This window comes from Amblyraja radiata, chromosome 7 (genome assembly GCF_010909765.2).
Source record: "Amblyraja radiata isolate CabotCenter1 chromosome 7, sAmbRad1.1.pri, whole genome shotgun sequence".
NCBI lineage: Eukaryota > Metazoa > Chordata > Chondrichthyes > Rajiformes > Rajidae > Amblyraja > Amblyraja radiata.
This window is the reverse complement of record NC_045962.1, coordinates 37,584,740-37,599,228: the sequence shown is the minus strand read 5'-3', so window position 1 is coordinate 37,599,228 and position 14,489 is coordinate 37,584,740. Positions and strand designations below refer to the sequence as shown.

Genomic DNA, 14,489 nt, shown 5'->3' with positions numbered 1-14,489 from the left:
GAAGTGGATTGAGGAATGGTGAGAAGCGGTGGCAAACATGGCTTTTTTTATCAGACTAATATGTAACCAAGGGACTGTCAGCTGAGTGTGCCTTGGTTTTTAGAGTTAAATTGATGCTGTACAATTAATGAGTTGTATCTAAAAACAAAAGGCAACTATTTGGTGGACTAAAAAACTCTAAACCTACAGCTGGAGGATGCCTTCGTAGCAGCAGAGAAGATTGGATATCCAGTCATGGTGAGGTCTGCTTACGCACTCGGTGGCCTGGGCTCTGGTTTGTGCAACAACAAAGAGATACTCAGTGATATTGGTAGAAATGTAAGTAACATTTCTTCATATTGGGTAATGAAAATCTGTCCTGCGAGCCTGCTGGTGAACACACTGTGTTTGGGGAGGGAATGGTTTGGGTGGGAAGGGATGAGTGAACCAGGGAGTTGCTGAGGGAACGGTCACTGCGGAAAGCAGAAAGGGGTGAGGATGGGAAGATGTGGCTGGTGCTGGGGTGGCGAAAATGTCAGAGGATGATGTGTTGTATGCGACGGCTGATGGAGTGAAAGGTGAGGACTAGGGGACATGCCCACACCAACCAACATGCCAATCTCTACACGTGTCTCTACCTCCAGTCTTTTGCTCTCCACCCCATGTACCTCGCTCTCTCCCCCACCCCTCCACCCTGTCTCTCTCCACCCCCACATCTCTCTGCTCATCCACGTCCCTCCCCCCAGTCACTTTGCCTAGCTGTCTTGGCTCCTCTTCCTGTCTCTCCTCCTACGTTTTTGTGTGGGGCCATGTACTATACTTGGATGACATTTTTCCAGTGCATATTGTGTGCAACCATGCCACAATGGCTTGAAATGTTGGGATTATTACGGGTGGGTTGGCTGGAAACTCGACCGTGAGCAGCAGGCGTACTTGCTGTGCCATTTGTGCCTGGTTGCTGGATAGGCTGTAAACCTTTGTGGCAAACCTTAGCCAGGGATTGAGGTGCTGTAAACATGGGCAAAGTTTTGAGCGAGTTTTTGAGCTGTTAGCATGACAGTTGCTGCAATGGATTGGAGTTGCAGTCTCACTGACCAACACTTCAGTGCAATTCAAACCACGTACAGAGAGAATCATGAGCATAGATACGTGCCACATTATCTGAGAACTACAGGGGAAACTTTCTCTGGAGCAAGGCCTGTGTAATGTATATGTGCTAATGTATATGTGCAATAGCACAGCTGGGTGGCGCATGTTCAAACACTTTTTTTCTGTGATCTCAAATCTCAGTTTTGAACAGCGAAATAGACAAAGCAAATGCAATGCATGGTGATAATTGATAGGCAACTCAAATTAAATATCCTGCAGGAATAGAGAGCAGTGACTTGGGTAACTCTTTTCAAAAAGGGATGTAAAAGCATTGGTTTTATTAACAGAGTAAAAAAGCCTTTCTTTTTCTTCAGAGATGTTGAGTTATTCTAGCTTTTTGTGTCTGTCTTCGACGTACACCAGCATCTGCTGTTCCTTCCTACACAAAAAGGAAGAATGTTAGTGTGGAATTGTGAAAATCATTAGAGTAGAAACCAAGAACGGCAGGCGCTGGTTTACAGAATAAGTAAATTAGCAGGTACACAAAAATGCTGGAGAAACTCAGCAGGTGCAGCAGCATCTATGGAGCGAAGGAAATAGGCAGGGTTTCGGCCCGAAACGTCGCCTATTTCCTTCGCTCCATAGATGCTGCTGCACCCGCTGAGTTTCTCCAGCATTTTTGTGTACCTTCGATTTTCCAGCATCTGCAGTTCCTTCTTAAACAATTAAATTAGCAGGTCAGACATGTATTTTTTTTTGTAAAATTAATTGGTTAATGCACTGCTGCAGTTTTGCTGGCCAATTGCGGGCAAATTTTGTGTTAGGATGAATAGCCAGCCCTTGGAGAGACATGACATTTCGGTGCAGAGGGTGATCATTTGATGCATCAAGTCCATTTGAGCTCTGTGCAAGAACAATTCAGCCAGTTCCACTGCCCAACCTTGTCCCCGAAGCTGTGAAAAGTTTCCCCCTAGCTGATATTTATCCAGATCTCTTTTGAGCTGTATTGTTACAATCCACCCCTTCATGATTTTAAACACTGCTATCAGATCCCCTTGTAATCTCCTTTGTTCCAAGGAGTATAACTCCAGTTTCTCTAAACTCTCCACATCAACAAAGGCATGTTATCCTTGGAACCTGAAACCTTCAATTTTTCTCTTAAGGTTTGGCTTCCAGAACTGACCGCAGTCCTCAGATGTAGCTGAACCAGTGTTGTATAAAGGTTCACAGGCTTTTGTGCTCTTTGCATCTACTTAAAGCACAAAATTCTGATCACTTCCCCAACCTACGGTGTCATTTTAAATGAACCTTGTATACACAGGCAGTCCCTAGCTCACGAATTCCCGAGAATTGTTCATAACCTGAATCTTTTGCCAGTTGGAATGAACTGAATCACAGAAATGACTGTGATGGGAGCGCGAGCTGTAGTGGGAAGAGCAGCCGCCAACTAGACTCAGTGAGTGAGTCTACTCGGCACTCCCACCCCTGCTTGGCTCGACCCAGTCCCGAATTGTAGCGGTTGAGTGGTGTGAGGAGGGTACAAAGAGAAAACCAGTGGAAGTGCCCGTTCCCATCTGGCAGGTGTTGCCTGCAGCCTAGCAGCAGCTCCTCCAGAGCATGCAGGGTCTCCTGAATGTGAGAGGAGATAACCTGAAAAAAGACCACTTGAACACAGCAAAAGCCCGCAAATCCATCCCTATACAGTCCTCTGAATAACCAGCATAGCGGCTCAAGAATTAATTTATTGCAGAAAATATAATCTCAGTCCAGTTAACATATGACTGCACAGTCGGGCTCCAACCACACAAGCGAACTCAAAATCACTTGATTCGGCTCACGGATCTGCCCGTGAAGCTCAGCTATAAAGTAAGCTTAATTTGTTTCAAAAAATTGTTTAAAATTTCAGCAGAACATAGTTAGACGAGATTAGCCTTTCACAAACTTGTGCTGGCTTTTTCTAGTAGGTCTACTATTTCTTTCAAATTATTTTTCACAGAAATAACTTCAGATCCTTGCATCAAAATTCATGCAATTAAATAATGCTGGAATCAAGAATGGTGATCTTGAGACGGAAAGTATTGATTGTCATAAAACCCTATCTGTTTCACTGATGCCTGTTATGAAAGTGCTGTTTATGCACATCTGACATTTGTCGCTCCAGACCCACAGATAAGAGAGTCTGTGCTAAGAAGGACAATGGGAACATGATCCCCAGAGCCATTGCCTTCTCAAGAACAACTGGGGATGGGTCGTAAATGCTTATCTTGGCAGTGAATCTTATGTCATATGAATGAACTATGGACATATGGTCCATCTTCTCTCCCCAAAAGTCAGAGCTTGATGCACTACTGCAGTTGAAGTCTGAACCATGATTTAGAAAAGTTGGTACAGTTCCCTTGCTTTAGTAATCCCTGCCTCGGGTTACAAAGCCAGGCGTAGTTTTTCTGCTATACATCTAATGGTGCTTTTCTTTCACCAGGCTTTGGCAATGACGAATCAGATCTTGGTGGAGCAGTCACTGATGGGCTGGAAGGAGGTGGAATATGAGGTGGTGCGAGATGCTGCTGACAACTGTGTAACTGTGTGCAATATGGAGAACTTTGATCCCTTGGGAATCCATACAGGTAAACCTATCTGAGAGATTTGTCAAGAGATCTTAATTCTGTTGCCATATGTACTGGCAACAGAAGAATGAAATTTGCTATTTGCTGCGGCTTTGCAGGCTCATTAATGCAATAAGATACAAATAAATATACAGTAATCTGTAATACAATTAATTAATCATTAGTAATACTGGGTAACGAGGCCATGACAGTGCAGTACAAACTATTTAGTGCAACCAAAACAAAGTACAAAGTTGTTAAGGTAGGGTTGTGATTCGTGTTGTGCAGTTTTCAAAAGCCTGATAGTTGCTTGTAGGAAGCTGTTCTTGAACCTGAAGGTTATGGTTCTCAGCCTCCTGTACTTTCTCCCTAATTGTAGGTCGGGAGATGAAAGTGTGATCAAAGTGGTGTGAGTCTATGAAGATATTAATTGCCTTTTTGAGGGACTGATTCTTGTAGACCCCTTTGTTCATGGCATAGTTGGCGCCTGTGTGCACTGGGCAATGGCTACCAATTTCTGCAGCCTCCTTCACTCCTGGTTTGAGTTATTGAACCAGGCCATGATGCAACCAGTCAGTACGTTCTCTACCACACATCTGTAGAAGTTCAATTGAGTATTCATCAACATACTGATTTGCCTCAATTTTCTATGGAGTGTAGAGATGTTGATGCGCTTTCTTTGTGATTGCATCAACGTGCTGAGCCCAGGAAAGATCTTCAGAGATATGCACGCCCAGTAATTGAAGCTGTGGACTCTCTCCACTGCCGTCTTGTCAATGAATACACGTTCATGGAGGGAAGGTAAAACTCAGACTCTGGACGTTGCCTGATGTTTTCCTTTGCAGCATGTTTTCTTTGGTCTTTTCACTCCTCTGTGAAGACTCTGTGGATTCATTCCCTCTATTCCCTCATGCTTTTATACACTATAACATCACCTGCCTCCTGCACTCCAAGGATGTTCCAATCAGGGACTGTTAATGCTGCATCCTGCCTGATAGATTCAGCAAAAGGCTTAATACAACTCACAGACAGTGGATAAAGGGCCAAATTCATGAATCGAGAGGCTTTCTATTTCTCAACGTTAGCTAGAATTTTACTACTGATGCCTGTGTGGAGCAGTTGTATCCAAACGCCAGCTTCTCTCTTCATATCTCTATGCAAGAAAGCATAAACTGTGGAACCAGGCTCAGGTTTGAGAGGACGTGGCTTCCATGAGTAATGAGTGAGAGTGGGTGTCCCTATTATGAGTAAAGATTCCTTGGACATGCTGTACATGAGTTGTTTCCTTGGATTCTGTGATATTCATTGTCCATCTCCCGTGCCTTGTGTTTTAGGAGACTCTGTCGTCGTAGCCCCAAGCCAGACCCTATCCAATGAAGAGTACCACATGCTGCGTGAAACTGCTATCAAGGTGGTGCGTCATTTGGAGATTGTAGGAGAGTGTAATATCCAGTACGCCTTGCACCCGTTATCCCTTGAGTACTGCATCATCGAGGTCAACGCCCGGTTGTCCCGCAGCTCGGCTCTTGCCTCCAAGGCTACAGGGTAAGGAGGGAATGGCAGCTTTGACATGAATGTGCTGGTCATTGAGCCCAACATGTGATGGCAGAGTGTCTGCATCTGTGTTGTCTCTTTGAGTCCTACTTTTCCTTTCCCCCTCATTGTCCTCCAGTTTCTCCTAAGCTGCCCTTTTTCTTAACCTCAGAAACTATTCCTTCCAATAGCAGTTCCCAACTGTGCCATTGAGTGACTATTTTTCTGGAACAAAGCTCCGGATGCCACTTCGTGGAATCATTTTCTCAACATTTTCCATTAACTGAGAAAATCGGCATTGCCTCACCCTCGCAGTGCTGTTTTCTTGGAAAAATTGGCCAGCTTGTTGACGGATGAGTAAAAAATATGACCTTGTCAACGATGTCCTGATCCCTCCAAAATACGAATAAATAAAAAATTGTGGTGCAATACCTTTTTTTTACACTCAGTGACCAGAATTGTTGACTGTACTCCCAAGTGTCATCTTCCCAAGATCCTACACAAGCTCAATGTACTTCCTAATTTATGAATTCCTTCTCTTTAGATATACAGAATAGTGTTTGTTTTGCTTCATTCACAACCTTGTTAATCTGTGCTGCTTCTTTACCCTGGTAAAGAGACACTTTACTTTATGTCTCTGTATCCTGAGGCTTTCCTATTTGGACAATTGTTTTCTCAGATTCTAGATTGTGTAATTAAGATTCTAGATGGGAAAGAGGAAATGACTACAGGATTTCCTGTAGGGAAGGTGCCAAGGATCAAGAATGTTTGGTTGTTAAATGTACCAGCAACAGAACAATGAAATTCTTCCATACTGGAGAAAATTAGAACATAGAACAGTACAGCACAAGAACAGGCCCTTCCACTCACAATGTCTGTGCTCAATGTGATGCCAAGATCGTCACTTATCTGCAGATAATCCCTATCCCACCATTACCTCCATATCTCTTTGCCTATCCAAATGTCTTGTAAATGCCACTCATGTATCTGCTTCAACCACCATCACCAACAGTGTGTTTCAGGCACTCATCATCATCTACATAAAAACTTGTCCTGCACATCTTGTTTAGGCTTTGCCCCTCTCACCTTAAAGCTCTAGTATTTGATTTTTCCACCCTGGCAAAAAAATTCTGACTGTCTACCCTATCATTGCAGTTCATAATTTAAAATACTTCCATCAGGTTTCCCTGCTACTTCTGGCTTTCCAGAGAAAACCATAAGACAGGAGTGAAATTAGGCCATTTAGCCCATCAAATCCATTCCGGCATTCGATCATAGCTGATCTATTTTTCCCACTCAATCCCATTCTCCTGCCTATTCCTCGTAATCTATAACACTCCTACCAATCAAGAATCTATCAATCTTTACTTTAAAAATACCCCATGATTAAGCTTCCAGCACCAACTATGACAATCATTTCCACAGATTAACCACCCTCTGGCTAAATAAATTCTTCCTCACCTCCATTTTTAAGGTATGTCCTTTCATTCTGATGCTGTGCCTTCTGGTCCTAGAGTCTCTCACTACTAGAAACATCCTCTCCACATCCACTCTGTGTAGCCTTTTATGATTTGGTAGGTTTCAATGAATCTTCCCTCAACATTCTAAACCCCAGCTAGTACAGGCCCAGAGCCTTTAAACGCTCAGCATATATTTACCCAATCATCCCCAGGATCAATCTTGTCAACCTTCTCTGGACCTTCTTCAATGCCAGCACATCCTTCCTGTGATCTGGGGCCCAAAACTGCTCACAATTTTCCATATGTGGCCTCCAGTGCCTTATATAGCCTTGGCATTACATCTTTGCTTTAGAAGTTTAGAGGACTAGAAGTCCTCTCGAAATGAATGATAACATTGCAATTGCCTTGCTTACTAACAATTCAAACTACAAATTAACCTTTTGGGAATCCTGCACCAGCATCCCAGGTCCCTTTGCATCTGAATCCTCTCCCAGAAAGTAAATAGTATACTTATTTATTCCTTCTACTAAAGTGCATGACCTGAGACTGTGCTACATTGTATTCCATTTGCTACTTCTTTATCTACTCTCCCGACCTGCCCAAGTCCATCTGCAGACTTCCTGGTTCCTCAACACCACCTGCCCCTCCACCTGAACTACTAACTACCTCTTTAATGGCCCTCGGACTATCCGTGATCAGATTTTGCTGGCTTTACTTTGCACTAAACGTAATACCCTTATCATGTATCTATACACTGTAAATGGATCGATTGTAATCATGTATTGTCTTTCTGCTGACTGGTTAGCACGCAACAAAAGCTTTGTACTGTACCTCGGCACACGTGACAATAAACTAAATGGACCTATCTTCATATCATCCGCAAACTTGGCCACAAATCCATCAATTTCATCATCCAGATCTCTAACTTCTTCCTGTACTCCGTCTCATTGTTGGTTGTGTTTAGGCCCACCTCAGTGATGTCATCTGCAGACTCGTAGATGGAGTTGGAACCAAATTTTCCACCAAACCATAAGAATGATTTCTCTACATTGATGAGCTATGTAGGCTATGTGATTTTGTTTGAGTGCATGTGTCTGTGCATTGTCGCCTTGTGTCTGGGAATGAAAGCTCCTTTTCTCTGTGTTGTGGTCACAAGACACGTACTCTGATCAGTTTCTCCTTGCAGTTATCCACTGGCTTTTGTGGCTGCTAAACTGGCCCTAGGAATTCCCCTTCCGGACATCAAGAATGCAGTTTCTGGGAAGACCACAGCATGTTTCGAGCCCAGCTTGGACTACATTGTAACCAAGGTTCCTCGGTGGGACTTGGACCGTTTCCACGGGGCTTCTCGTGAGATTGGCAGTTCCATGAAGAGTGTTGGGGAGGTGAGAGGCTACACGTTAACTAACTCCTTGGCAGGTTTTTACATGTCCATGTTCCACAAACCTTTGCAAAAGAAGAACTGTTCATTCTGGTTAGAATTAACATTTACATTATGGTGCTATAGGGCCTTTCTTACTAACAGGCTCAAGAATAACGAAGATTATTCAGTTGAATAGAACTTTATAGGTAGTCCCTCTGGATCAAGGATGACTCACTTTCCACTCTAGTTCTGTGGTTTCTGAGGTGGCTAATGAGACTAGTGGGAATCACTGGCTCCACTACTGATTGGGCATGAGGGACCTGGGTGGAGGTGTGAGATGGTGTGCTCCTGTCATTACTTTCACAATGCTTGCATGCGTTCCTGATGGCCTGAGGGTTTGTGATCAGTGGTGTTCCGCTGGTCAGTGGTGGGATCTCTCTCCCTTTCCCTATAGACTTTGACAAAAATGTAGATGGGCTGATTAGTAAGTTTGCAGATAGCACAAAAATTGGTGGTGTAGAAAGGGAAGAAGGTTGTCAGCGGGAAATAGATCAGTAGGAAATTAGGGCAGAAAAATGGCAGATGGAGTTTAATCCAGACAAGTGTGGGGTTTTGCACTTTGGGAGGTTGTATGCAAAATAAAGTATTTTATTTTGTACAGTAAATGGCAAAACCCTTTGGAGCATTAATGTAGAGCGAGATCTTGGGTTTCAAGTCCACTCTCTAAAAATCACAACGCAACTAGATAGTATTGAAAAGGAAGCTCACAGCATGCTTATTTTTATAAGGGAGATGTAAGGAACTGCAGATGCTGGTCTACAAAAAAAATAAAGTTGTGGTGTAACTCAGTGGGTCAGGCAGCATTTTTGGAGAACATGGAAAGGCGATGTTTTGGCACAGGACCCCGACCTGAAACGTCGCCAATTGTTAATAATATGCTGATTTTCATGGTTGGGGCATGAGGTACAAAAATCAGGGAATCAATGTTGCAGCTGTACAAAACTCAGGTTTGGCCACATTGGTATATTGTGTGCAGATCTGGTTACTACATTACGGGAACAAGTAGAAGCTTTAGCGAGGGCGCAGAAGAGGTTCAGCAGGATGTTGCTAGGATTGGAGAGTATAATGAGATGTTGGACAAATTTGGAGTGTTTTCTCCGTAGCATTGGAGGCTGACATGAGAACAAGGATTGGTGCTGTTCACCGTTGTTTGTTATCTATATTAACAATTTGGTTAATTGCAGATATTAGGGACAAACAATAGACAATAGGTGCAGGAGTAGGCCCTTCGAGCCAGCACCGCAATTCAATGTGATCATGGGTGATCATTCACAATCAGTACTCCGTTCCTGCTTTCTCCCCATATCCCCTGACAGTGAGGGATAGGATCCAGATTAGATGGGATGGTCACACAAGGAAAGATAAATGGAATGTGACTTTTTGACAAGTGACAAACCAGGGCAGGACATACACAGGTAGATCCTGGAGAATGTTGCAGAATAGATGTGGGAGTACAGGTGCATGGCTCACTGAAAGTGGTGAGTGGTGGGCAATGTGATGAAGAGTCAGGTGGACAATGTGCTTGTTCTTATTGGGTGGGATATTGAAACAAATGTTGGTATATCATGATGCAGCTGTACAAGTCATTGGTGAGGTCACACTGGATTGGCTGGGACATTTCCCTTTGGTGCATGTGAGGCTGAGGGGTGAACCTATTGAGGCGTACAAGATCATGAGTGACAAGGATAAAGTGCATGGTTACAGTCCTTTTTCCAAGACAAAGGGTTCTAAAACTAGAGAGCATAGGCTTTAGGTGAGCCTTGAGAGATTGAAGAGGGACCGCAAGGGTAACCTTTTCACTCAGAGTTTCATCCATTTCTTGAAAGAGCTGCCAGAGAAAGTTATTGAAGTTATACACAATTATGTATTTCAGAAGACATATGGACCGATGTATATCCATGTCCAGACATCTGTCCAAATGTCTTTTGAAAGTCGTATTATGTCTGCTTCTGTAGCTTTCTCAGGCAGCTCTTTCCTAATATGGATGAACCTCCGAATGAAAAAAGTTGTCCCTGAGGTCTCTCTTTTAAATATCTTGCAGAAAGGATTAGGGGAATGTGGGCCAAATTCAGGTAAATGTAGAATGCCAACTTGTTTGGTATAGACAAGGTAAGTTGAAGAGGTAGGTTCAAAATCTTAAATGGCATTGTGTAGATAGACAAACTATTGGTATGAGTTAATTTAGCTATGTTCTCCAAACCATGTGCTTTCATTGTGCAGGTGATGGCAATTGGTCGCACGTTTGAAGAGAGTTTCCAGAAGGCGCTCAGAATGTGTCATCCATCTGTGGAAGGTTTTGTACCCCGCCTCCCAATGAAGAAGTCTTGGTCTGATGATGTTGACCTGCAGAAAGATCTCTCTGTTCCATCCATTAACCGTATCTACTCCTTGGCAAAGGTAATGTCTTCTCACTGAAACATGTCTACAGCTTGTCATCTGGAAATTGTAACACAGTTAGATGTTTGCGGTTTTCTTTGTTCTGATCCCTGGAGCCATGTATTAGTGTCTTTAAAATCTGAGACATTATAGGAACGACCTGCCAAGCTGGTGCCTTCAAATAAACTGCAACTGTGGTCAATGGTTCTGGATGCACTCTCCCAATTGGGGGTGGATGGGTGGTGCTAACCTTGGTGTTCCCTGCTATCCATTGTCAAGCTTACTACATACCTTCCTCCAGGGGAGAGTGGAAATCTGTACATTCTCTCCACAAGAAGCTGTGGCAGCAAATTGTCAATGAACATTTCAATCGGAGACTGATAGATTATCTGTGTGCACGAGTATTAGATGATTACAGAAACGTCAGTGAAATCCATGTGCATCAATCACATTCCAGGAAGTGGCTGCACCGGGTGCTCCGGTTTTCCACGTACACTCCAAAGATGTGCATGCTTATTAGTTAATTGAATTTGGTAACAAATTGTATCTTGTCCCAAATGTGTAGGTTAGTGTATGGGGTGATCGCTGGTCGGCGCGGACTCTATGGGCTGAAGGGCCTTTTTCCGCGCTGTATCTCTAAAGTCTAGTCTAAGTAACAGATGATTTGTTGATTCACTTACTACCTGGACAGAATGAACAGAAACATTACTTTTGTGTGTTTGCCACTGCAAAGGCTTTTCAGTACCTTTTGAGTGAAAAAACCACGATCTGCTGGAGTAACCTAGGCAGCAACTCTGGAAGACATAGATAGGTAACATTTTGGATTGAGACTCTTGAAACTGTGCAAAATGGTTGCAGTTTGCTGCAGTTACAGATGATTAGAATTTTTCTCTTCAGTGAGGCTGCTTACATGTTCAGGTTAGACGTAATTCACTGATAGAAGAACTTGTTTTGGAGGTGATGTGGTCAATGCAGAATTCAGGCTAACTCCTTCCACTCTCCCACAGTCCTCATTCCTTTAAAGAACAGTGATGCTAATAGTATCAACTTTATGGGCCTCCCCCACAGGCGCTTTTTCAGGCAATCCCCTTAAAAATGGGCGACTGGAACGGAGATGGGCGACTGGAACACACACACACACACACACACACACACACACACACACACACACACACACACACACACACACACACACACACACACACACACACACACACACACACACACACACACACACACACACACACACACACACACACACACACACACACACCCCCCACCCCCCCCCCCCCCCCCCCTCCCCACAGGCGATTGTTCAGGCAATCCCCTTAAAAATGGGCGACTGGAACGGAAATGGGCGACTGGAACACACACACACACCCCCCCCCCCCCACCTTCCTTCCTTCACCAGCCCGTTATGCAGGCAGGAGACAGGGCAAGTGGGGGGAGCGCTGTGTCTGAGTTAAATTCACACACTGCAAAGCCAATGTGATACAGACACACACCGCGATGAACAGGAAGGTTGGCGCTGTAATTAAGACGGTGAAAGCACACTGTACGGGCAGGGTCACGTAAGTCCTGTAAAAGAGGGGGGGAGATGGGGAGGGGAGAAGGAGTGGAGACAACTTTTAAGAAACCAAAGATACACGGCTGTGACGCTCAGCGGACATTTAACATTATCGGTCGGTTATCCCTGGTTCTGAAAATTACTGCTTCCGTTTTTTTCCCCAATGAGCCAATGAAATGCACCGATCAGCACTGGCTACAACCTACGAGAACCTTTGACCTCCTGGCAACCCACTAGGACCTCCTCGCGACCCACCTATGGCACGAGAATTCTCGCTACTCTGCATGGCAGCTTCATTCTGGTCGCCGCTAATTTTTCAACATGTTGAAAAATTAGCGGCGACCATAATGAGGCCGCGACTAGTTCCCAGAATGTGGGAACTCCTCACGATCATGAAAGCGACTCCCCGGCAACCACGCGCGACCATGTGGCGACTGCATAGTCTCCTGCAGTCGCCTAAAAAGTCGCCTAAGTGGGACAGGCCCATAAATCACACATTTGTTGTGGAAAGCTGTCTTTCTTTCACTCAGCATGTGATGCGCATGAGTTCCTCCTTCTCAGAAATACAACGCTGCTCGTGCTCTCCCATGTGGCAACAGCAGGGGTCAGCCACTCTCCATGTGAAACCTTCCATTGCACATGTCAGCTTAGCCACAGTCTTAAACTTTTATTCTATAGTCATGATCTGTTGCACTCTGTGCATTAAGAACATGGAATAGTTCAGCACAGGAACAGACCCTTCAACCAAACATGTCTGAGCTGGTTATAGTGCCAGTCCAACTAATTCCATCTGCGTGCATTTGGCCCATATCCCTCTATTCCCTGCCTGTCATGTCTGGAAATGCCTTTTAAACATTGCTATCGTATCTGCTACAACTATCTCCCCTTACAGTGTTCCTGGCAACTATCACTAAGCGTGTGTGAAAATAGCAAAACTTACCAGGTACATCTCCTTTAATCTTTCCCCCTCTCACATTTGAAATGTTGCCCTCTCGTATTTATCATTTACTCCCTCGGAAAAACACTATCTACCCTATCAATGCATCTCATAATTTCATAAATTTGTATCGTCCCCTTCACCCTTCGATGTTCCACAGAAACCAATCCACATTTGTCCAATCTTTTCTCATAACTAATACACTCTAATCCAGACATCTTGGTAAACCCCTTTTGCACCCTTTCCAAAGCTACCACATTTCTGAAGAACTGCACACACTATGCTAAATGTGGCCTAACCAAAGTTTTGTACAGCTGAAGGGCTGCAAACTCTCACGCATTGAGCGTGAGAATAACGCATTTCAAAAAATTCTCATGCTCTCACGCTGATCACAAATTTCTCACGCTCTGTCGTGAGAAATTCTGTGATCAACGAAAATTAAAAAACGAATATCAACTGCATGGGCCGCGGGTGTTGGAGAGCCGGGGCTGAGGGAGGGATGGACGCACAAGCAGCGGCGGGGACAGATGCGGACGGGGAGCCGGGGCTGGCGAGTGTTTGCCAGGCTGGTGAGTGTTTGCCGTGCTGGCGAGTTGCTCGCTGCAGCTCCAGCCATGGAGCAGCCTCAGGGCCGTCGGAGGCTTGCACTCCGGCCATGGAGCAGCCTCAGTGCAAGAGTCCCGCGCCGTCGGATGCGTAGGGCCGCTGCCTTGAGAGTCTCTGCGCCGAATTCGCCCAGGTGACCGGCATGGACCAGGCTGCAGCTCGGTGCATCCTGGAGGACAACCAGTGGCTGCTGGAAGTAAGTACCAAGCACTGGGTAGAAACGGTGGAAGATAGTGGCCTTCAAATGGGGGTGGTTGGAGAAAGCATCCTGCTTGCCTACTAGATTTTCACTTACTGTAACTGCAGGAATTATGTTCCTGATGTTGGGGGAGTTCAGAACCAGGGGATCACAGTTTAAGAATAAAGGGTAGGCCAGTTAGGACTGAGATGAGGACAAACTTTCTTCATGCAGAGAGTTGTGAATCTGTGGAATTCGCTGCCACAAAAGGCAGTGGAGGCCAATTCGCTGGATTTTTGCAAGAGAGAGTTACATTTAGCTCTTGGGGCTAGTGGAATCAAGGGATATGGGGGAAAAACAGGAAAGAGGTACAGATATTAGATGAACAGCCATGATCATATTGAATGGCAGTGCTGGCTCGAAGGGACGAATGGCCTATTCCTGCACCGATTTTCAATGTTTCTATGCTTGAGTGTATGGCAATAAAATTTCAATGAAATGTCGAAGACTAGAGGTGCGTAGGGCAAAATTTATTGGAGATGTGAAGGGCAAGATTTATTTACACAGAGGGCAGTGGGTTCCTGGAATACACTGCCTGGTGTGGTAGTGAAGGCATATACAATAGTGGCATTTAAGAGGATTTTAGATAAGCTTCTGTATATGCAGGGAATGGATGGATATGAACCATGTGCAGGCAGAGGAAATTAGTTTAATGTGGCTTTATGTTCTGCATGGACA

The 14,489-nt window shown here is 44.6% G+C and overlaps 1 protein-coding gene across 1 annotated transcript in view; it reads left to right on the top strand.

Moving 5' to 3' along the window:
- Positions 1–14,489, top strand: part of cps1 (carbamoyl-phosphate synthase 1) — a 164,164-nt gene that overhangs the window by 91,034 nt on the left and 58,641 nt on the right. Inside the window, exons 16-20 of the mRNA XM_033024205.1 lie at positions 190–318; positions 3,548–3,692; positions 5,006–5,216; positions 7,851–8,049; positions 10,308–10,484. Coding sequence (XP_032880096.1) covers positions 190–318; positions 3,548–3,692; positions 5,006–5,216; positions 7,851–8,049; positions 10,308–10,484 — 861 coding nt within the window. The remainder of the gene's footprint in view (positions 1–189; positions 319–3,547; positions 3,693–5,005; positions 5,217–7,850; positions 8,050–10,307; positions 10,485–14,489) is intronic.